This window comes from Lontra canadensis, unplaced genomic scaffold (genome assembly GCF_010015895.1).
Source record: "Lontra canadensis isolate GAN:19392208 unplaced genomic scaffold, GSC_riverotter_1.0 scaffold82, whole genome shotgun sequence".
Taxonomy (NCBI): domain Eukaryota; kingdom Metazoa; phylum Chordata; class Mammalia; order Carnivora; family Mustelidae; genus Lontra; species Lontra canadensis.
The window spans coordinates 5,115,693-5,140,626 of NW_022631076.1; the positions used below are offsets into that span (position 1 = coordinate 5,115,693).

A 24,934-nucleotide genomic window follows, 5' to 3' on the forward strand; every position below is an offset into this window, starting at 1 on the left:
TTACAAGTTTAAGCATGTAATTACCGTGTGTCTGAGAAGATTGCATATTGTATCCTCTTTCAGGAAACAGACTGCTGCTGGCAGGATGCCCCTAGTTGCAGATTTTTATGTTCCTATTCTCCAGACATAAATATTAACCAAGGGTGGATTTACAAATACTTGCTAAAATGGGTGAATTTTACAGCCACTGGCTAATATCCACCACTTGTGCAAGACGAATGTCTGAGTTACAAAGCATAAGCATTCACTGCCTTTTGTTTATTTACTTTTTGTGCTGTCAAGAAAACATCCAATCCTTTGGTGCTATGTAGCGAGAGAATTTCCGTGGGTGCTTTGTACTTTGAAGTTGAAAACAAAATAATGAGCTTGCACTGATTTGCGATGGCATGGTACAGGCTTCGGTAATGCACTTGCATTTTGTAAGACTAGACCTACACAGAAAGGAAATGACAGGCCTCCGTGAAGGAAAACCCAAACCTTAGTTATGACAGCGTGGTCACTGCAGTGGCAAAGACCAAGGACTAGGCTAGCAGCTTCAGCTTTGACATTGCAGTGAGGATGTATCTTTGCTTTTGTGTAGGGACCCCATGGTAATCACTGTGAAATTCCTGATGCCTATGAAGGAAGGGATGCTTAGTCCTTCTGAACTGCTTCAGGATCTTCTATAACTGAATGGTCCTGATGGTTGACCTGTACACTGGTTAAGAGTTCTTGGACACAGGTGTGCTGTTTATGGGTAATTGGTATGCTGCAAAGTTCCTGGAAAATACACCTCATCAACTGGGTAAGATGTGTTAAAAGGCCGAGCCTGTGATGGCATTAAGTTGCTTCATTAGCCCTTCCAAGCTTGCCATTTGTTCACTCAAATCATCCTGTTCATATACCTGCAGAAAGAACGAGAACAAAGAGTCAGGACAGGTGAGCACCGATACCCCCTTTTACAAAGGCAGTGGCCACATCTAGTTGGTTTACTTTGTATTACCAAGCATGACACAGTGGCCCACAGCCAAAGCAAGAGTCTGTGCTCAGAATATAACCCACTGAATGAAGACGCTGGTAATGAAAGAGGCGGCGATGAGAGGAATGATTGCCTCATGTTTCACTAACCATCCCTGTGTTGATGAAAAAGCTTTAAAGTAAAAACAAAAACAAAAACAAAAACAAAGTCTCATTTCACATCAAGTTCTATCTACCAGCAGAGAACTGTGTGGTTTCGGATAAGTTAGTGAGCCTCTCTGATCCACAGCTCTTCTCAGCTATAAAATGAGGGTGGTCATCTATTTCATAGCTATCCTGAGCACCTTGTGGCCTGTGTAGTAACCAGCACATGGTACATGTTCAATGTGTTACTCTCCTTTTTCTTTCCTATGGGTCACCCAGCAGGATCTGAAGAGGATGCATATCACCATGTCCCTTTTTTTCATAACACAATGTAGGTATATTTTTGTGTGTGGAAGTTTGATGGGCTTTGTTTGCCTTGACCAATGAAAGGCCCGAGGAGTATGACTTCAGTTTGTACGTAGAAACAAAATTCTCACCCCAAACCAGAGTTGCCTATATGGATAATTGTAAAGGCAATCTTCTAGCACATTTGATTGGTGGATACAACAAAGAGGTTGAACTGAGGAAATATTGGAAGTGTTAGTGAACATAGTCTCTAGAACTCTTACTGGCAGCCACGAGAATCAGGTTATTAGTAATATAAGATCATTAGTTATCACGGAACAGATATCCCCATTGTTGTCCTCAGGAATTCTGATGCAGTTAATATAAGATAGTTAGAATCTCTCTCTCTCTCTCTCTTTTTAAAGATTTTATTTATTTATTTGACAGAGATCACAAGTAGGCAGAGAGGCAGGCAGAGAGAGAGAGAGAGAGAGAGAGGAGGAGGAAGCAGGCTCCCTGCTGAACAGAGAGCCCGATGCGGGGCTCGATCCCAGGACCGTGGGATCATGACCTGAGCTGAAGGCAGAGGCTTTAACCCACTGAGCCACCCAGGCACCCCATAGAACCTTTCTCTTTTTAAACTTCCCAAGTAATTCTGATGGCTAGCCAGTGGGGAAAATAAGGCTGTGGTATTGATTTGAATCCCAGCTCTTTCATACACTTGCTCTTTTTGAGTCTGTCTCTTTATGTGTCAAATGGGAGTAACAAGTTTGCCTCATTGTGTAGGATTCAATGAGGCAAGTATTCAGCTTAATACTGGGAGGATTCAATCAGTCAGTGTTGGTGGGTATTACCTGCTCAATAAATATTAGTTTTTCTTTTCTTTTCTCAACACACTCTTTATTCTGACTAATACAAACCTGTCCTACTTGATTATTCTTGGTCACTAATTTGATTAAGTTATTGAAACAATGAGACCTGAGTCGTAGCTCTGTGTAGGATAGAAAGCATTACTCATTACCTGGTCAGAATGTGTATCTAATCCTACCAAATAAATACCATTGATCACCAGAGCACACCACTGGAGAGTATTTGAGTGATGGGCACTAACTCACTCTAGCCACTAAGGGAACAGCTCAGAATGCATGATATTAAATATGCTGAAAATGGTTCCTTTTTATAGAAATCTCTGCATACCAATGAGTGGTCATATACCACATAATCTCCAGTGCTTAATGGGGAAGGAAAAGTAGCCAGTTTGGCTCAAAGACTGGTCTACATATGAAGGGAGAGGTTGAAGGGACGTGATCAGTTGGTAGCTTGTTTCCTAACTGTGGTTTGGGTTGTTTTTCTTAAATTAACTAGCTATCATTGTCCAACACAGCAACTACTAGCATCGTGCAGCTACTGGATTTCTGAAATGTGATTAGTCTGAATTGAAATGTTTTTTATATATATATAAATACACACCAGATTCTGAACACTTAGTATGAAAATGTAAAATATCTTTTTGACAGTTTTTTTTGTATTTATTGCATGTTGAAATGATAGTATTTTGGAAATACTGAGTTAGATGGAAGATAGTATTAAAATATCATTTATTTTTACATCTTTTAATGTGGCTTCTAGGAAATTTAAAATTACACATATAGTTCACATTATATTCGTATAGGGCAGTGCTGATCTAGTTTATTTTCCCTATTTCTGTGTATCCTTTAACATACAATCTTATTGCTTTTAATATTATAGCTTTGGTTGTCGCTCTTTAGGACCAACCTTATATACAAATATGGGCTACCTGACATAATTCCTTTTGAGATGAGATATATTACATAAATGACGAGATATGGCCAACAACCCTAAAACTAAATGAATATTGTACTAACTAGCCAAATCCTGACAAAGTAGTGCAATAGGTTCCTATAAGTTTGAATCTTTTTAAAGTATACAAAACATACATTAATCATATAATATACTTCTGCCAAACATTCACACACATACAGATATCCAGATTCCCTGGTTTCCATGTCCTTAAAATACCTTGTCCTTGCAATACCGAAAACAATAAAGTCAAGAAAAAATTTATTGTTCATTCAAATGAGATGATTCTAATTTGTTTTTCTCATCTTTTTATCTCCCCTTCCACTGTGATTTTTCAATGTACATGATATGATAGCTCTTGTTTCTCCTTTTAAATACTTTCTCTTGAATTATATTCAGAAACACTATAAAGTTTTCTAAATCTCTGCCTTTAGGCAACATCTCTTCAAATCTCTTTTATAATCCATTTTTGGGAGAACTGTTTTGCTCTCTCAAAATTCAGATTTTTTTTTGGTCTCCAGTGACTATCTTTCTGAGTTTTCTAATTTGATCACATTTTAATTTTTTCCTCCAGTTAGCAAATGTTTTCTCTGCAATAACTAAATTTTCTCTTATTTCCTAAATATGTCTGTTCCTTCTCTTTTTTCCTCTTAAACTCCTTCCTTCATTTCTTCACTTTGTATTTTCTGCTTTTCGATTCTATATGTCTAGGCTACTGTATGATTTTAGAAGTGACACGTCTGATAACTTCAGAAAAGTCTTCAGAGTATAGCTTTTTGTTATTATTATTATTATTATTATTTGTTTGTTTAAAAGAATCATCCTATATGTAGTCAAATGCCGAGGTATTTCAACTCATTGCAAGGAATACATATATACATCTATAGACATATATAGATGTGTAGGTATATAAAGTCACACATTCTTTAGTCGTCTGCTTGAGTTTTAAGATTGCTTTTTAAGTATAGCAGCCGTCACTGTTTCACCTGATGCAGCATAAATTTCAAGGATGGCCTTACATTGGCTGGGTCCTCTGTTGCTTTGTGGCTCTCTTCGGATACTTCAGGGGCTGTGGGCACAGATACAGGAAGCAAAGGAGATCTTGCCTTTCCAGCCAACCCAAGAGAGGCTGTCTTAACATGAGTCTTGGGAAGAGTAGGCCCTGAAATAGAAAATGCAGAGTGAGGAAAGTGACGTATAAAACATTCTGGGGAACAATCTCTCAAGCGTGGAAGCCAATTCCAGTGGGTTGGCATTGATTTTGGGTTATTGTTCATTCTGGAGTATAGAGATGAATTATGATACAATGAATGGGCTCATTTTATTTCTACTGAATGGAAGACAAATTCTGATTAGACCTCTCCAGACGACGCTCCACCAGTCATATGTAATTTCAAGTGGATTCCAAATCACAATGTGAAAGATTGCCTGGGAGCTCCAGACTGTTCATCACGCCCTACAAAGTGTCAGTGGAACTCATTTGGTGCCTGTCCCAGCTTTGGGCCAAAAAGCCCTGTGCTAGCTTGCCCAAATAAAGCCTAAATTGTTTAACAGGAATATTTGTCCCATTAAAAGAGATGGTCACTCTTGATCTATATATGACTATTAGATGTCATAGTAAAATAAAGTCCTACTGGCTAAACTCATAGAATCTCACTCCTCATTCAGTTTGGGGGAAAAAAAAAGATATTATTCTGTTGTGATCAGTATAGCTTCTCTCAATAAAATAATTTGTAGGAATTGCTGACTTTCTACTAGATGACATTTCTGTCTGTTAGAAACAATGGATACCTTTTCTTTATGGGTCTGAAATTTGCTTATAAATCCTGCTTAGCTTATAGCAGTAATATAATTTGTCCTTATAGCATAAAACAAAGGTTTTATGAAGGCTTATTGAATCAGCTAGTATACCTCACATACTGAACGGACTTTGTCATTCTTAGCTTTGTAACCAAAACCTCAGCACAGAGGGTACTGAATTAAATCATGGAAAGAAGTTTGTTTGAGTTCTTTTGTACCATCAAAAATGACATTTGAGTTCTAATGATCCCAATGGTCTATTACTACATATTTTGGGGAAAATGTTTTGTTTTGATCATAGTTTTATAAATTTAATTCTAATTAACAGAACTCAGAGGTTATTTTACAATCAAAAAAATTGTGGGCATTTGTTTATTGGAAGAAAATAATGGGAACAGTCTAAGAGGTCAACAATTGGGTATATGCTAGGCAAAATAATGATAAATCATAACATAGCACCTTTTCTCATACTTTCATATTTATTTGGCCTAGCACGAATTCCTTCATACTTATATTCTTTCACTTTTAAACTTCCAAAGTTTGCAGTTGGAGTGATTTATCACTAGAGGGTGATCTTAAGTTCTTGGTAGCTCAGATGAAAAGAAATATAGAAACAGGAGAAATGTGAATCATTTTCTTTAAGAGAGGAAATATTTACTGAGTGTTTATAAGCTCCAGACCTATGGTAAGTACTTTAAATCATTTCAGGCCAAAAAACATAGTGGGGAAGAATTTGGGATTTATCAGTCTAGTCTACATTCAGATCCTGGAACTCTCAACTGTGTACTAGCCATGTAATCCCTTGGTCAACTGACCTAACTTCCCTTGGCCTGTTTCTTCTTCTGTAAAATGGAAATGATAATTTGTGAGGATTAAATAAGATTATGTAATTAAAGGGGCTGGTCCCTATAACTTGTTCAAAGAGGGCAAGCGACTAATAATATTTAATTGACAAAACATTATGGGAATTTTCAGTTCACATATGAGTATCTTGAAGTGGAGAGAAGAAATGAAGTAACTTACCCAGCCTCACACATTTAGGAAAGGGCAGGCAGGTTTGTACCAAGATCTATCTAATGCCACTGAGCAAATTAAGGATTTACCATTAATATGTTGATCTAGCTTATGCAATTTAAGTTAGCCTTTTGAAGAAGCAATGAAAAAGAACATGAAATCTAGTTCAAAGACTATATGTAACTTTAGGATAGAAACTATTATATTGTTTTGTATTTTCTCATGGTCGAATTGGGTTTTAACATAAAGGGGAAAACAACATTCTAATAAATTCCAGCATTGATTTAAACTTTTATTACAGTGTTATTTAAATATATACAAGCGTAACATACGGCCTAGCTTTTACAAACTTGTAATTCTTATACTGTACTATAAGACCAAAGCACATTTAAAATTAAATAGCAAAGTCCGATAAAAATAGCACAATTGGGATTACCCTCCTTAGTTTAATATGATGGGTGAGCTGGTTTGGCTAAAACAAAACACCCATATAAATGGGTACAGACTGCTATGGCAAAAGTCATTTTGGGTTTGTCTTATGTGCTCAGTTTAAGACTACCAATTTCCTCTGGTTGAATTAAGAGGAAAACCTTCTTTCTTCCGGAAAATGTAATGCTGGCTGGTCTTCATTGGATGTGAACAAACTCTTTGTATATCAAGTCTACCTCTATCATTTTCTCTGTAGCTTCCGACTAGAAATGCAGTACTCCTGGAGTTAACTTGGTTCTAAACTCAAATACAGAGGCAGGAACTAAAAAACCCCTGGCAAAGTGATGATATAAAATGCCTCTCCAGATGCTCCAATATGTGTAATTCACATTAATATTGTAGATAATCACTGAAGTGAAAGCACAAAGTTTAAAGAGGAATTTTCATAGAGGGCTGGTGAACCCTGAGAATCTATTGAACCCCTACTTTGAATTCCATTTCCTGAGTTATGCTTATTTTCCCTTCTAGAATGTTCACCATGTTCTGCTTAAACCTGAGTTAAACTTTATTGCCATGGAAAGCTGCTTCTCTTAGAACATTCCATGAGCTACCTCTTCCTTCCCTATATTTGAGTCGGTGCATTTTAAAAACTAACACAGATTTCTGTACATAGCTTTTATGTATTTATTTTTGCTCCAATTTTGACTTAGGTATTCTTGATTATGAAATCTATTTTATTTAAAAAAGTTTTAGCTTTAAAATTTTTATTTTATATATATATTTTAAAGATTTATGTATTTATTTTAGAAAGAGAGAGTGAGCACGAGAGGGAGGGGCAGAGGAAGGAGAGGGAATCTCAAGCAGACTCTGCACTGAGCTCAGACCCCTTCGTGGGGCTCCATGTCATGACCCCAAGATCATGACCTGAGCCAAAACCAAGAGTCAGATGCTCAATGGACTGTGCCACCCAGACTCCCCCAGCTTTAAAATTTTTAATAAACTAAATTATGTCTGAAAAATTGACAATTTAACTCTTAAACACATGCAGTATATATCTAACGCATATTTTAAATCAATTCACCTTAACATAGTTATATACAAAGAGAATGACACTAGGAGAAGTCAATGACAAAGGCAGAGCTTATTATGTAGGAAATAATATGTAGGAAATAATATTATATAATTACATAAGTATGTAGGAAATAATAAGCTCTGCCTATGTCATTGACCTCTCCTGGTGTCAGGAAACATACAAAGATAAAGATTGTTTTAGAGTGTTCTGTAAAATTCCCTATTTATTTGACTATCTTTTTTGTAGCTTTGAATGTGGAAAAATTACAGTTTTCTCTATAAAAGTATATTTTAATGCTGTATTTTCTGTACTGGATCCTAAACACTTGGGCAGAGCCACAGTGTATTATACTGTATCTAAAATACTTAAAGTATTATAGTACGATGCAAGTATGCCTAGAGAGTACCATAACTCAGACCTATTAGAAAGAAGATCATTATAATTGATTTTCTCTAGTGTCCAGGCAACACTTACACATTCGGAGCCTACTGAGTGTTGAACAATATACAAAACACTGCATTTTACAAAAAGAACTAAAGACATTGTCTTGGCTTCAAAGACCACACAGAGTGTTTAAACCTCAAGTGACTGCCTTTTCTCAAGTAATATTCACAGATTCAAAGAAATTCAGAATGCTTTTCCCTTAAGGGCTCTTGGAGTTCATCTAGTAACCTCTTTATTTTGCTGAACAGAACACCAAGGTCCCTGGAGATCAAAGGATGAAGGTCAAATTAATTTCAATAAAATTCCAGTATAGGGGAAGAATTTGAAAAGTTTTTAGAGTTCATTAGCAGGGTTTTTCTGAGGTACTTTATGGTCTTAAATATTTTTTTCTCCTTTTCCTGGATGGGGAATTAAGAAATGACTATGAGCGACATTTCCCAGGAGAGTTACCGGTAGCCAAAAAGATAACTTTGGTTTCAAAACTGCCCTTTAGTAAATGGGAACAGATGTTGTAAAACAAAGACTTCTATGAAAACATGCTCTATTCAAAAGCTGATGCGCATGGTTTTGGGTGGGCATTAACTCTGTTCCTATGCTATGTTTGCATTTGGGTAGATTTCAGCATTTTCTACTCTGAACCACCAATGTTTCAAGCCTGGACAATGGTGAACACTGGGTCCTTAAAAGCTCCCCATGGTGAGCTTTTCTCCTTACTTATGTACTTGTAGTTCACTATGTGTTAGTGGCTCCCATCTGGATTTTCTAGTCTGCATCCCCATCCTTCCACAGGACCAGAAATCATGCCTCTAATCCTTCATCTTATGCTGGAGACCGTACCAGTGTCTTGCCCCTCTGGTTAAATTCTGAATCCGGGGCACCTGGGTGGCTCAGTCGGTTAAGCAGCTGCCTTCGGCTCAGGTCATGATCCCAGGGTCCTGGGATCGAGCCCTGTATCAGGCTCCCTGCTCAGTGGGGAGTCTGCTTCTCCCTCTCCCTCTGCCTGCCACTCTGCCTACTTGTGCTCTCTCTTTCTCTGTCTCTCTGTCAAATAAATAAATACAATCTTTTTAAAAATTCGGAATCCATTTTCTACACCATTGAAATCAAGCAAACATCTTTATAGAAAATCACCAGTCTCATGGCATGAGCTATGACCAAGAGAGAAAGCAGGGTAATCACTTAGCATTCGTATTAGCAAGTGGCAGCTGGGAGCTCAGTGCAATCTGAAGAGGACACTGGGAACCTCTTGCTGCCTCTCACCTACTGATGAATTGTGATTGCTGGGGCACCATTTAATTTGAGGCCATTCCTTCATATTGAACCTTCCTAGATTTCAGTAACAGGGTCGGGGTTGTCATTGCCACATTTCCTCTGCTGCAATTTGGTCTTTTTTTTTTTTTAAGATTTTATTTATTTATTTGATAGATCACAAGTAGGCAGGGAGGCAGGCAGAAAGAGAGGGAAGCAGGCTTCCCACTGAACAGAGAGCCCGATGCGGGACTCGATCCCAGGACCCTAGGATCATGACCTGTGCCGAAGGCAGAGGCTTTAACCCTCTGAGCCACCCAGGCGCCCCCAATTTGGTCTTTTTCACACTGTCCTCAGAAACCAGTTTAAAAGCCAGCTTTGTTCTTGTGGCCCTGGTCCCCACCGCCCACCCCAGTCTCTGTGTACTCATTCCTCATCATGGCCGCCTTAAGGCATGGTAGCCTTTGTTGGGCCCAGTTATGTTTTGACTCACTGAAAGAGAACCACCATCCTATCTTCCTAAAGAACTAATGGGAACAGTAAGAATTAGAAAGAGCATTTACACCAGGGAATTAAACTTCTGTTCTTCAATGTTGAGCAATGATAGAGCTTTTGAGAGTTTTTTCCTATTCTTTGTAGATCTAGGGAGTAACCACCAGAGAAGTCTTCATATTTATTTCTTTGCTTTGGGAGAACTGAGCTTATGTTAATGACTGGTTTAAACACACACACACAAAATTTTCAATGAAAGTTCCCCAAGTTTTATCAGAGCAATATATCAAAGCAAAAGCAAATGAAAGACAGACAGCAGTTAAAGAATTCTTTTCATAGCTTTCAGCCACCAATTTAATATAATCTTAACCTGGCAGTCATGATCCTCTGTGATCACTTCAGAATATGAAGAACAACTTTCAGGTGTGAACAAGAGCACTGTGTCACTTTTGGAGAGGATGTGAACAAAGCTGAGGGTGGCAGCAAGTCAGTGGTGACAGGGTTGGCACCGTGGCTCTGAAAAATTGTCTTTCACAGACAGGCCCTTGAGAGTCGAGGGGTCCCCAATCCTGAAGACCAAGCTGGTCTTCATGACAAAAGGTTTGTGATTTTCTGTATTATTTACTTTTTTTTCCCATGATAGTAGAATATATATATATATATGTACATATATATATGTACAAATATACAAATATATATGTATACTATATATAGTAGAATATATATATACATCTATATGTACAAATATACATATATATATGTACAAATATATATATATTTTTTACACAATAAATTCCAGGCACAGAATGTGTGTTTAAATAAATACCTACATATTGAGGAAGAGTCCTAACCTGGGACTTCAGAGACCAAGTCATAAAGTCTTGTAACTTTGGCTCAGCAGCCTACTTTCTTTGGGTCTCGATTTCCTTATAGCTATAAAGGCCAAAAAATTTAATCTTTAAGCTATTAACTATAACATTCTACAAGGAAGGAGAATACAGCTACTCTACCCATACTAAACTTTACATGTGGATTTCTTTGCTCTCCTTAAGCTTCAGGAAGCACTAGTTAATCCATGGTTAAAAAAAAAAAAAAAAAAGAATCAAACAAAATCTCCAGCCAGTAAATCCTTAAAATTCAATGACAGTAACTTATGAGTTAAACTGGCACTTTCTAAAAAAAAAAAAGTTCTATCATTTTCTCTTAAAGTTATTAATAAAAAGCATAACAATTATGGTCGCTCTGCTTTTTTATTTCAAACTAACAACAGACAGCTCAACTAAAAATAGGCAGTTTAAATTACAGCAAGTTTACATTATCCATGGTTAATTGAAAAATTTAAATGTACAAATGTTCCATCTGAAACCACTATAGATTTTCCCCTACCCAGGGTGCATGTTGAAGAAGTGTTTCAGACGACCCTTAGGTAGAACACATGATGTTGAAATGCTAAATAAATGGGTCTACACCGGTATACAACTAATTAAGTGAGCATAGCTTTGGCTTTAATGTTACTTTCCTCAGCAGGACCCACTGAGGGGATAAAAATACAAATGAAGCTGAAGATCTGAGATGGGCCAGCCACGTGCATCAGGTGTAGATAAGCATCCTCAGCAGGAATTGACTGTTTTAAGCTTTATTTTCACAGTACAGTTATTAAACATTTCATTTGCTCATTAGGTACATAATGTATGACTGCCAGGTGCAAACTCCTGCTAGCATCTCTCTGCAGAGGGTTCTCCCAAGTAAAATGATTCTTGGTGAGAAATGTGGGAATAGGCTGCAGAGGGAATGGGGTGAAAGGAGCCCCGCGGGTCAAATCAGTGGCCACGGGTAGCATGATTTTGATTTCAATATTAATTTCCCCATCCTTGCCTACTTTTTCCTATTTCCTAACTCATTTTCCACTTCATCACCCTTAAGAATATGGATAAAATGGATAGTTTTGAAGATACTTGGGTTCACATCTCTCCTTGGTCCCTGACCCATTCTGACAAATGAAATGGCCTCTCTCGGTCTAGTTTCAGTGTGAACCATAATATCACTGTCACATGTATTTACTATTAAATAACAATTCTTTACAGGCTCAGGATGTCTGGTGGAAAATAGAAGTATATAGTTGTACATACTTCTCACACACAACAAGCTTTTGAGGCTCTGGAAAAATAAGAAACATGTACATGGGAAATATGCAACATTGTCTACTTTTTCACGTTAACAACATATGGAACAAAAAGGGTGGGTATTTATCTAGATACAACAGCCTCAGGCATTCCTCATGGGTGACTGAATTTCAAGTATGTAAGCTTTGGCATCAATCTTAAAACATTCAGTCTTCTATGTGTATTCTATTTTAAAAGTGAGGAACATACCTCAATGTCACTTCTGGGGATAGAAGCTTTATGTTCTTTTGGTAACCTTCCCACCTCTCTTCAAAAATAAGGGAAATACTGAGGTTGTGTTGATGAGGTGAACAACTGGGTTGGAGACATGAGGTCAATATTGTCCCAGATGGCTTTGAATCCATAAGAATCCTATATAAAGGGGAGGTGTTTATTTTGCATTTATAATGGGTAAAGGAGAGCCTTACAGAAGGCTTTAAAGGGAGTTAAGTTTGATAAATAGTCATTCTATAACATTTATGTTGGGAAATGGTGACTAAGAAAAGGATGGACAAAAGGCCCTCAAGGACAAAAACATTGTCTAATGTGTCTTTTTGTCCTTAGGATTGTCTAACGTGTCTTTTTGTCTTTAGAACATACGTCAGTGCCTAATTCATACAGAGTAGAGCTGACATCATATTTGTAGGATTTGTTCCTGGAAACAAGACAACAACAAACAGAGGAGGCCACAGAGACTCTGCTCTCATAATCCTGCTCCTTTGAGCTGCCTCCTGATTTAGATACTTCTGGATAAGAAAGCTTTCAGGAAAACCAGCTATGATTTTGAGAAATTAATTCACCAGAGCACTTTTAGGTTCCCCTCTTTTTTGGCTGCTTTTCTGAGGTTACTGGACCATGTATTAACAAAACAAAAAATATAAAATCAAAACTAAACACCTGTGTTGTTTACAGGCAGGCTCCCACAGCTCAAGTTCACAGGTCCACCGTGACTTCCTAAGTTCTTCTGCATATAATGTCAAAGTCAAGAAGCCTCTCAGTTAATTTCATGGATATTCCAGATCATTTTCAGATAATTTGTTATGAAAGGGACAATTGTGTCCTCCTCCCAAATTGTTTTTTTTTCTTTTTCTAGTCTATTTGCAACAAGAAATAACAGGTTTGAGTTCTTTATTTCCATCAATTCATCTATTCAGATGTTTTGTGCCTATAGGAGGAAAACTGTCAATTCTGTTTTTCACCAAAACTAGGCTTAAAAACCCCTCTTGTATTATCCCAGTTTTGCTGATATTCTAATGATCAAACTTCAGAGAAACTACATCCTGAATTCATAAAGACAAGTGACACAGCATAAAGTTTCCTATTGTTTCATGTAAACCTCAGTAAAATGCATGAACAATGCAGAAATCCAGATATTAGTCTCCCACGACTTCTGTAATTATGTATTCTGTGTAGAATATAATCATTCCCAAATTCATCCACATTAGTACACAAAGTTGGCATTCATGTATATTTCACGTGGTGTATAAATATAATGATTCTTACTTTCCAAAAACCAATTATTTTGTCAATATTGGAAATATTTCCTTTTATAAAGACAATATGCCAAAGAGGATTCTGTTTTTCTAGTATAATCTTGATTATTCAGACCCAGATTTCTTATTATTCGATATACTTGATTTTTAAAATCTGGTTTTGTTTTTTAATAGAAGCCATTGAATCTTTCTTTGTCTCTCTCTGTCTCTATCTCTTTCCCTCTGTCCTTTACACACACAGAGACACACAGACACATACTCTGATATTAAGACACAATGGCCAGAAACACACCTTTCAGATTACATTCTGGGGTTAGTACACTATCATACTAACCCGATCTCTTCTAACTTTTACAAGTATACTTCTCAGACTGACCAAAGCACAACATGAATGGTATTCATGGCACAAGAGCTTTTCAAAAACTCACAGTAATTTACTTATTCAAAGAGGTGGTCAGATATGTCAATGATCATACAATTTAAAAATATTTTCAACTGTAAGTTAAACACCATCACCACTTCCATCCCAAAGAATATGTATGCCACTGAGGAAAGTAACTTAGGTAAGCATTTTCATTTTCTCCATTAAGAAGCCAACTTATTTTCTGTATTTTGCTGCTATACTTTTAGGGGTTGTCTACACTTGCCCATTACCTATTTATTTATTCACCATGTCTCTCTCAGACACCTGGTTTTGACCTCACCAATCTATATAAATGTCAGACATAAAGGTCATAAATACCATCATAATTTTTCAACTTAATGGGTATCTGCCTTATAAATTTCTCTATAGGATTTGTTAGCATTATGTTTTCTCAGTTCTAGGATTCACAGCAATATTCTTATAGTTTTTATTTTTTCTCTTAAAATTATACAGCTAAATCAATGGAATGCTCCAAAGGCAATGGCATCTTTATATACTTGCTGAGGTATTTAGGGATAAAGTGAACTGATGTCTGTAATTTCCTTTGAAATGCATCAAAAATTAAAGGTGTATGGTTGGATAAACATGAGGCAAAAATACAGAATCTAGGTGGTGGGTACAGGGAAGTTCACTGTATAATTTTTCTGAGCATTTAATATTTTTATAGTAAAATACTGGAAGGAAAAAAAAATAACAATGGCAACTTTGAATCAAGGAATTATTGTGTTTAAAACTGCCTTTTCCTTGAAATGCTCTCCCTTCTTAGCTTCTGAAAAATTATACCATTGTTCTACTTCTAGTACATCTTTATTTACTCCCTCATAAAATGTAGACTTACCTCATATTTCATTTTTCAAATTTCTTTCTTTTCCTTCAAATTCTTTCTCTGGGAGTTGTCATCTATCTATCCCATGCTAAAGCTCTCACCTCTCTGAAAATGATTCTCTAATCTACTCTTCAGTTGTGATTCCCTCTTGAATTCCTCCCACTTCCCCACACCCGTAGTCTAGCTCCATTGAGTGGTCCCCTCCCCCTTCTGGCTCAACAAACTCCCCTCTCTCAGGCTCTTGCTTTCCTCTCACGGAGTACCTTCTCAGCTCACTCCCCTCCTTCTGTTTGCTAATAACTGTGTTCCTCAGGACACAGGATTCCAACAGCTGAGTCACCCTGCACCTCACTTTCCCCCTCATTCTTCATAGCCAATCATTCACTCAATTGCCTGTTTCTTGTTTTGGAAGACAAAGTCCTGCCGCTTTCTCCTCCATCAGTTCTCACTTGCATCAATCTACATTACACACTTTCCATTTTCATCTCAGTTTGCGATTTGATTCTCCTAAGTCACTAACCAACCTTTTCCTAGCTTATTATCTCGTGATTACTCTAGGAATCATGCTCTCTAACAAAAGAGTGTTACCTGTTGACTCTGAAAACATGTTGTACTTTCTCATCCCTGGCATTTTCTTCACTCTGGTCCTTCCTGGTATGCTTTTGTGATTCTCCAGCAATCAAGGAAAGAATACTGCCATCATGCAGAACTGGCCGTACATGCCGTCCCTGCACTTTAGTAACGGTGACCTTGGAGATGCTATTCCATTCTCCTATACTCTGGGTCCATTGCATATAAAATGACATGGTCTACTTTGGAGAGATGGTGTGGGATTTATAGACAAGACCTGTGTAGAATGGCATTCTTCATAGCTCTTATTTATAGCTATCATAGGATTGCCAACTGATAAACATTTTTATTATAAAATGATTTGTATTTTACCCTGAGCTATCCAGAAATGCAATTTCCTGAGAATAGTCTATTCCCCCCAAAGATATTGTTGATTGAGATTTTATTCTTTATTTGCAGTGGAACAAAATGTCAATGAAAAATTCTGACTCATCCTTGTCATGCTGGGTCAGAAAGATCTCTTCAAGTCCATATATGGGAAATTATTTATAAGGAAAATATGTTGTTATGCAATGTTCCACAACTTTTGAATATTTGACATGTTCTTTCAGCACAAAGTTTCTGAATATTTCATATCTATAAGACGATTGGAAGCTAGTTGTGAAAAATAGGCTATTGGATATTTTGTATTGGGCTAATAAATAAGCCCATGGTATCTCTGGGTTTTTGACATTTATATAGATATTTATTTTAGTCTTCCAATGAGAAATGAAACTTTCTCTGGTTGGATGTGTTGGGCCAATTCAAGTATGAAAAATATGTAATCAATACATATTTGGAAAGGAAAATGAAAAAAAAAGACAAAAGCTAATGCAAATGTAAATAATACATGGAGAAAATAGAAATAAACAAAGTCTATTTTTTTTTCCCTTTTCCTCTTGTGAATGTATTTTTTGTCAGGATTAGTGTTAGAATACCTCTGGAAAAAATAATCTCTCTATAGATATATATTTACATGTTAAGGGAGATACTAAAATACATGTGGTGTTTAGTATTTGTGATCTTACTAACTGCATAATCATTGTCCTTTTATGTACATGTATTATTATTATATAGTTGCTCAGAAAAGTAGGCTTTGGTTTCAGAAAGTCCTAGGTTCAATTCTTGGCCCTGACATTGCGATATAATGTAACATTGAATTAATTATTTTATCTTCTCTGATCCCAAGATTCCTCATGAGTCAATATTTTCCTCTCTGTGTTTCTATGAACATTAATATAAGATAGCAAATTCACATGTTAAGTGTTTGCTAATGGCAACTGTCGATAACAAAGTTTGCAAGCAAATCACCATGCTTATTATCAGTTCATTTTTTTCCTGGAGTATCTACTGGGATCCAGCACATTTTAGGTTTTATTGTGATATAAAAGACTATTGAAAATTGGTGTCTATTATCATATTAAATGTTGGCTTGGGAAGATAAGCCATATGTGCAATATTTCATTAGAATAATACTACATGTAGAATAAAGAGATAAAATTTAAGAATATATGCAGGAACTAACTAAGAAGGGACTGACTGTGTGGCAGCTGGAAGACAGTGAGCGCACTGGAGCTGGAAGAGGAGAGGGGGACAGAGCCTGAGCAACAGATGACCCCCGACTGGCACAAGTTTCAGAAACTGGGTCCTGTACCATCTGTCTAACCCAGGAGTACAAGGAGAAAGGTAAATAATGTGCAGAAAATTCTCAAAGATTAAAAACATCAAGAAATCGAGGGAAAAAGTCTTAAAGCATTTTTCTCATGGTACTTTTCAATACTCTATCATTGTTCCTCTCTCTGATCTATAATTTCTTAAGTTCAAATACTCAGGTACTGGTAGGTACTTGTATAGGACCTGTTACCACTTAAATTAAGAAGCGTGATATGAGGGAGGGAGGTAACCAAACAACCTTGTAATGCAAAAGAAAGAAAAAGAAAGACATCTGTGGGGAGAGAGAGAGAAAAAAGAGGGGGCATGGAGGGAGGGAGGAAGACTTGTTCAAACATTTATTGGAGAAGGAGGTTCTTTTTCTTCAAAAACTCCCCTCTCTCCCACCTGCTCTTTACTATTGCCAAGCCTCCTCAAACATATATTTACTCCTTAGAATGATTTATTGTCCAATAAATGATTTATGATGATATTATATAATACAACCTAACATTTTCACTACTCAAATAAACATTTCTTTTATTACCTCCCATTCTCTGTGATTTATATTACCACTGCATATAGGTTCACTTACATGATCACCACCAAAAAAAATTGTTTAAATATTTTTTATTGATTTCATATGCTCGTCACCCTGGTATGACACCGGATGAATCTGAAATTGTCATTGTATGATGAGTCACTGTTTGAGGAAATGTGTGTGTAATCATCCAGTCTGTGATGAAGCACTTTCCATTGCACACCAGAACACGAGATGCCACGGACAGGTTCTGATGATCTCCTTAAATGACAACCCATCTCGGTTTCCCACAGAACCTCCCTTTCTGGGGAAAACTTATCACAGATGGTTATGAATCTTATCTATTAGTCTTCACTTAAAAAAACAACAAAAAAGAGACAGTTTCTGAAGTGGGATCCTTTTTAAGACAATAAAATATTAATTCAATTCCTTCATCAGGCATTGACAAATATACACTAAGGTCCGAGGTGTTTGCACAAGAAAATGAATGACTTAATTTTGCAGAATTTCATTTGAGCAGGGCCAAAGTGTTCAGCTCTTGGCCTCAAATTTCCAGAAAGTTACTTCTTACTAAAGGTTTTTGGATTGGTCTAAAAAACAAAACAAAATGAAGCAAAACAGAAAATACTCTGTTGTTTACATTGCACAACTGAGCCTAAATGCAGGATTATGACAAAGTGGCCAGTTAAGTGGTCCTTAACTTGTTATAGATAATGAACAGTTTGGGACTCTAACAAAAGCTGTAAATGCACTCGCTGGGAAAAATGTGCATGTGCTCCCTCACAAACACACACATACACAGGTGAAAGTAATTTCAAGTGAGTTACAAAACCCTCGAGTTCTTCCAAGAACTGCAGGTGAAGGACGCGTGGTATGTTCTAGAACCTCACTCCTCGAAGTGTGATCTACAGAGTGGCAGTGTCAGCATCTTCTGGAATCCTCTTAGAAATGCAGAATCTAAGGTACGGATTAAGAGCCACTGAGTCAGAATCTGTGTTTTAATAAGATCTGTAGGTTATTCCCCGGCATGCCAAATTTAAGAAGTGTGGCTTTAACGAGTCATGTTCATGAAGAGTTTAGAATTAAAAACTCAATGTCAAATCACATTTGGAAATGAATCATACTATATATAATATTTCTAATAAAATAAAATATATAAGGGATGCCTGGGTGGCTCAGTTGGTTGGGCCGCTGCCTTCGGCTCGGGTCATGATCCCAGGGTTCTGGGATCAAGTCCCGCATCGGGCTCCTTGCTAGGCGGGGAGCCTGCTTCTCTCACTGCCTCTGCCTGCTTGTGTGTAATTTTTCTCTCTCTCTGGCAAATAAATAAAATCTTTAAAAAAAATAAATAAAATAAAATATATGAGAAGACAAAGATGTCAGTAATGTTTTACATATATTTGAGAAATAACTTCTTTTTCCCACTTTCAACAGCTCAATTCTTGCTCCCCACTTTGCATTCTTCCTTGCCCTGTTATTCTCTTTGCAGAGAGTTAATGCAGGGAAGAGCTAAGTCAGATATTAGAGCTGGGGTCTGGGAAATTCCATGGGCTTTAGTTATGTTAAACTGGTTCGTCCTGAGAAGCAATTTAGGAAATGCAGTGTTTCTAAGAGAGAAGGCCACCAAATCTGTACACGGTTTGGACATAAATCCTTACTGGGTTTGAAGAATGGGCTCTCATACCAATTGGTAAAAACAGATTAAGAAATTAGAGAGGGAATGTGATTTAATGCCGCTTGGTTATTTAAAGGGTCTGGTGGGAGCTTCCTGCCTGTTGGATATATTTATAATTTGAGAGCAAGACCTGTTCAACTGGAAGAGGCCACACTTCTCTCTATACTCAGGAAACAGTATTCGGACAGCTCTGAGCAGACAGACCCTCTGCTCTCGTCTGTTCACCACTCTTTGTGCAAGGGTACAAGGGCAGCCCTCTTTCTGGTGGGTACACAGGTGGTGAAATAAAACATTCTGGAGTTAGATCTTGTTTCACCCTTAGACTTTATTTTAACCCCCCTTCCACTGGATCCTACAGCTTCTGAATATAAGGACTTCACCAGGACCAATTTATACCTCAGTGTGGTCTCCCGCTTATATCAAATCGTAAGCTCCTGGATGCAGGGCTCACATTTTTAACTAGTATAATTCATTTTACATGAACAAGCCCTTTCCACACTAGATTTTATTTCTACCATTTATGGTGAGACATGAAAGCTTAAAGAGGTTAAGCGACTTATTTGACACTAACCCAGCCAATGAGCAAGGAAGCTGGGTCCTAGAGTTTTCATATTTTTTTTTCCTGTAAATGCTCTTTCAGTCCTACGTGGCTCCTGCCAGAGAAGAGAACGGGGGATTGGGATATACTTCTCATCACATGGCCCCACTGTGCTGCCTTTAGTCCTGCCCTGAGGTAGGCATCAGCTCAGATCCTATGCACAAAGCCACCTATTTCAAAGAACTAACTGAGGCACCACTCCAAAGAGTAGCTGAAAAGAGAACAAACAAATAACTATAATTTTACATGCAACACCGACTGAAACACAAGTTTAAACTAGCTATCTCAACCTTGAAAGGTAGACTAGGTCAACGCATTATTATAATTGGAAATATGCTCTTTCAGTGGCTCAGGTGACCACAGATACAACAACTGGGTAAAAGGATGGGATATGGGAAGAAGTACATTTAAGAAGGGCACATTGGAATAGATGTGAAAAGAGTATCATTGCGAATATCATTATTCTTAATTCCTATAAGCCTCTATATGCAATTAGGTCATAATATGTCTCTTGGTTTGAAATCAATAGAGCTTACTTATCATTGTTTTTCACTAAAAGAAGAAGAAGAAGGAGAGAGAAAAGAAAAAGAAGGAGGGGGAGGAGAAGCAGGAGGAGAAGCAGAAGAAGGAGAAGAAGAAGGAGGAAAAAAGAAGAAGAAGAAGGAAGAAAAGAAGAAGGAGCAGAAGAAGGAAGCGGGGGTGGGGGGGAGAAGGAGGAAAAGAAGGAGGAGGAGGAGAGGAAGAAGGCAAGAAAGTAACAGCAGCTTGCTAAAATCCCTTTACCACAAAAGATAAGGCATTCTTTCTTGAGAGTCTTGACTTTCTTTCTGGTAAATAAAAAGATGCTAGTAATAAGAACATCAACCCTAGCTTTGAAATACACAGGATGTTTAACAGGGCACTTGAATCCTCCATTAAGTCCCTGCCAGTAAGATAAACATTATAAACATTACGAAGGCAGAGAGCTCTAAATGGTTTCAGCAATGGTTTTCTTACTTTATTTTAATATCACAGGGATTTTTTTGTTTTCAGTGTGCTAGATTTTTCACGACACATTTTCAATACTCCATTAACCCAGAGGTTTATGTGAACACTTTATTTGTTTCAAAATTTCCCCTTGCTCCCAAAGGAACAGAAACCTGATGCTAATTGGTGAACTATAAGGAATTCCGTCAACTACTGTCAGTATTGACAGTGCACACTATGAGTTCAGAATCTACTTGAGTGAAACCCCTTCTCTTACTCATACTTTTTGACAAAGCAAAGAAAAAATACAGATAGAATATCCACCCTTGTTTCTGCAGTAAATAAGACTGCTAGAATTTCATATGTTTCATTCCTCTTTAGAGATGAAAGACTATCAAATTTCACAGATGAGAGTAAGTAGGACTCAGGGGAGCAAAATTCATTCCAAAATTGGCAAAATGGAAAGACTCAGGACTCTATTTCCACTGAGCCACACTCCGTCTTCCTATGAAGAAGGTGGATGTCATTCTCCATTGTAGTATGGATGTTAAATTAATGAATAGATTTTCCAGGGGTGGTGGCTTCATTATCATTTTTTTTGTTTTTGTTTTTGTTTTGTTTTGTTTTCCCACTCAATGCAATTTAATTCAGCTTTGGAATAAGATGTTATACGTAGTTCAGAACATAATACCTTAGGCTCAGATGGTTGTGACTTTGTAAATTTTTCAGCTTTTCTAATCCTTTTGCCAACTCTCAAGTTGCTTTGCTTCACCCGTAATCATCATCTGACTTGAAATTGAAGACCTGAATTCAATTTCTGACTTTTACCTTTATTATTCTATTCTGATCAGCTCCACAAATATTTATTGAGTGCTCACTGTGGCTTATATAAAGGTCCTGAGGACAATGACATGTGATCCTAGAGAAGTTACAAGTTATCCAACCTCTGTGAGTGTCTCCCTCTGTGTCAGTAATGGTGATTATACTTCTTCTTACTTCTTACTTCTCTGCTAGGCATGAATTCATTTGGAAAGGTCCTTTATAAACTATAAAAGGCGGCAAAATCTAAAGCCTTAACCTTATTAATTTTACGTAAGCTTATTTTAGAAAAAGACACTTTGATCCTCAAGATGTTTCATAAGAAACAAAATTTACATAGCAGGAGTTAACCATGTGACCTATGACATTCTTAGGAAATGTGAAAGGAATGTTTGCTGCTTTGAAAACAACTTATTGCTCAACCTTTTCCTTTTCCTTATCATTCTCTGGCACTCACCGGGCCACCCACTCCCCAGTAAAATCCAAGGACGTTCTTAAATTGTATGTTTCAAATGTATGTAGTCTACTTGGTAACGAAGTTCCAAAAATAGATATTTTTCATTTTCTCTTATGATTATGTAGGTGGTAACTCAATACTTTAACCCCAGAGTTTAACTGCATTAAGTTGACAAGTAAACTCAATTTTATATATTGATATAACTGTTTCTGGTGCAATATTTTCTCTTATTCTTTTTAATTGAGCAGAAGTTTGGTTGAAAGGACTTAGATTTTGACTCAACTGTCCTCCGTCCTCCCAACAGGTTTTTGCAATTCTAAAGAAACACCAGCTGTTTGTTTTTCATGCTCGCTGACCCTGACATTTTCTAACTCACAACCTGAGTAATATTCTCATGTGCCTTGATTTTTATGTTCACTTTATGCTTCCTTCTATTCTTCTTTATTTTTGTTGCTGGACTCCAAAGCCTTGGCTACCTGTGGTGTGTGGTACTGGAAGCAACAAATGACAGGTCCCAGTCTCCCTACTGTCCTGAAGAGGGACATTGGCAGGCTGTACAAGTGAGTTTAAGCAGATGGGAGCTAGCCCCGAGTCCCTGGGTAGTCATGACTTTTGCTAGAACTTCTTTCCTCCATCTAGCCTACGTGAAGGAATACAACATTTACTCAAATGCTAAGCTAAATAAATCAAACTACCTTCTATGCAACAATTCTTTCTAATGGATATTTAATAAGTAGGAATATCCTAGAGGCCCTGAGGTGGGGGTGGGGAAGTTGAACTAAGAATAGCTATTCACATCACAAAGAAGTTAAATAAAATCCTTTGTTTCTCTTCAATATTCTATTTCTCTGAATTCTTATACTTGGCCATTAGTTCAATTGTTGACCTTGGGGAAGCTGCTTAGTCTTTTAGGCTTTGGTTTTGTCATTTGTAAATGACACACCAGTCATATGACTTACTTCTAATGTTTCCTCTAGCAATCATTTCCCTCCCTTTGAGGCAATTAGAAGAGCTCTTTCCTCTTTAAATACTGGAACCCCGTACTAGAGGAAATAATGTTTTATTAAAATACCAAGTAGGCTCCAGAGTCACAAACATTGGTGATATATGAGGTAATTTTGACTTACTTTTCCTAAGGGATAATTAAGGATGTCTAGACCAAATAAAATTAGATTTCACCTATCAAAAAAAATCTGTTAAGAATGAAGACAGGAGAACATCAAGGAATTGCCTACAGAAACAAATAAATGAAAACAGAGATGATCTTACATATGAGATGAAATGTAACAGGAGATAGTGTCGTTTTCCCCATCAGACTTGATTAATGGTATTGGTCCCAATGATGTCAAATCAACATATCTCTCCTACTTGGCTGTGCCAATGATTTATTTGACCTGACTGACCTGAAAAGTGACCATCTTGTTTCACCTGTGGAAGGATGTCTGCTCTCCCATGACCTCTGTCTGTGATTGATTTCAGCAGAATGGAACACTCCTTCGGTCTCCTTGATGAACACCCTCTATGGTGGCCTACAAGTGGCTCAGGGAATGCAGCAATTGTATTAATGTGTTATAGTAATTTATTGGCAGTTTTGTGTGATAGCATATTTACTGAAATGAGGCCTGTCAAAAAGATCAGGTTATAGTAGGAACACATGATTTCCCAACCAGCCATAAAATATAAATCAAATGCCTTTCCTGTCCACTGTCAGCCACCTCCACACACTCCTTGTCCTCAGTCCTCAGACAAATGGAAGCACATGCCACATTTTGCAGAAGGAAAATCAAACTCAATTTTGTAGTACAATGAGATGAGTTTTGGTCTTGTCATGTCCACTGACATATTGATTCCTCGAAGATTGGAAGGATTGGAATCTTCTAGGTTTTTGCTTTTATACAAGAAAACATGTGGAAACGCAATGTGTAAATGGAGGGCAATAAAACCCATGAGCCCCTTTACAAAGATGCAAGAACTCCAGGGGGCCGATGTAAAACAGTCACTAGTTAGTATTAAAGTCACTATTTAAGAGGTCACATTTTCTTTCTCTTTAGAATTACAGCCTCAGAAGACAAATGGTCTCCTAATCCAGGTTCATTTAAAGTGCAGCTGATCATTTCACAGCTAAAAGGAATTTTCACTAGTGAAGAAAAAAAAAAACAAACACCCTATCTTGGCCCTTTGTAGAATTTATATCAGATCTATAATGCCAGAAGCGCAACACTCCATCAAACATTTTCTATTTAACCTGAAAGGGGACGAAGCCAAATCACTTAGACGTCCGCATCTGTGATTTGCAAAGTGCAGTGATTGTAGCCTTCCTGAAATGCGTCAGGACCGCACAGTTATTCACTGGGAAGCGTTACGAAACCGAACCACTTTATCACGAGGGGATGATGAAATTGTAAGAAACACCATAAAGTACTCTAGTCCAGGAAACTAAATTTTAACTCGGCAGGTGGAAAGGGAAAAAAAAAAAAAAAAGAAAAGAAAAAGAAAAAAACAATGAAGGAACAAATCTGTGTTTTCAGGTGGACAGAATTTCAGTCATTATAACAGCCAGTTGACTTTCTAATTAAACTATTATAAAAACACCGAAAAAGTCTCCCCAACTCCGTGGAGACAGTTACTGCATACTATGCGCTGCCCTATACGTCACACGCCGAGAACGCAGCTCCACATGTATTACTGGAAGTCCAACTGAGGCACAGATCAATGATGCCGCCCTTAAAAAAACCACACACGGGAATATGAGTAGGGAAGGAGCTTCTTCGTTGATCCTAATTCAAGCGGTTTCAAAGCAGAAGGAGCGTCTCATTTGGGGTGATCTTTAAAAATTATAGCAATGCCTCACATTACCATATTCTAAAGTAATTACTTGCAGTAAGTAAAGATAAATTCATTAGAAATTACTCAGTCCTTTATTGTGAAATCCGAAGTAAAATTATTTGAGGTATTTTTTTTTTCAAGCCAACAAGAGAATGACTTTACTTCATCAATCAGTTTGACTA

The 24,934-nt window shown here is 37.3% G+C and overlaps 1 protein-coding gene across 2 annotated transcripts in view; it reads right to left on the reverse strand.

The window, feature by feature from the left end:
* Positions 1-261: 261 nt before the first annotated feature.
* DCC (DCC netrin 1 receptor) overlaps positions 262-24,934 on the reverse strand; it is a 1,110,025-nt gene continuing 1,085,352 nt past the window's right edge. For both annotated transcript variants that reach the window (XM_032882476.1, XM_032882475.1), the window contains exons 28-29: positions 4,227-4,369; positions 262-884 (exon numbers count right to left, since the gene is read on the reverse strand). In XM_032882476.1, the coding sequence (XP_032738367.1) occupies positions 795-884; positions 4,227-4,369 (233 nt within the window). In that variant the 3' untranslated portion in view covers positions 262-794. The remainder of the gene's footprint in view (positions 885-4,226; positions 4,370-24,934) is intronic.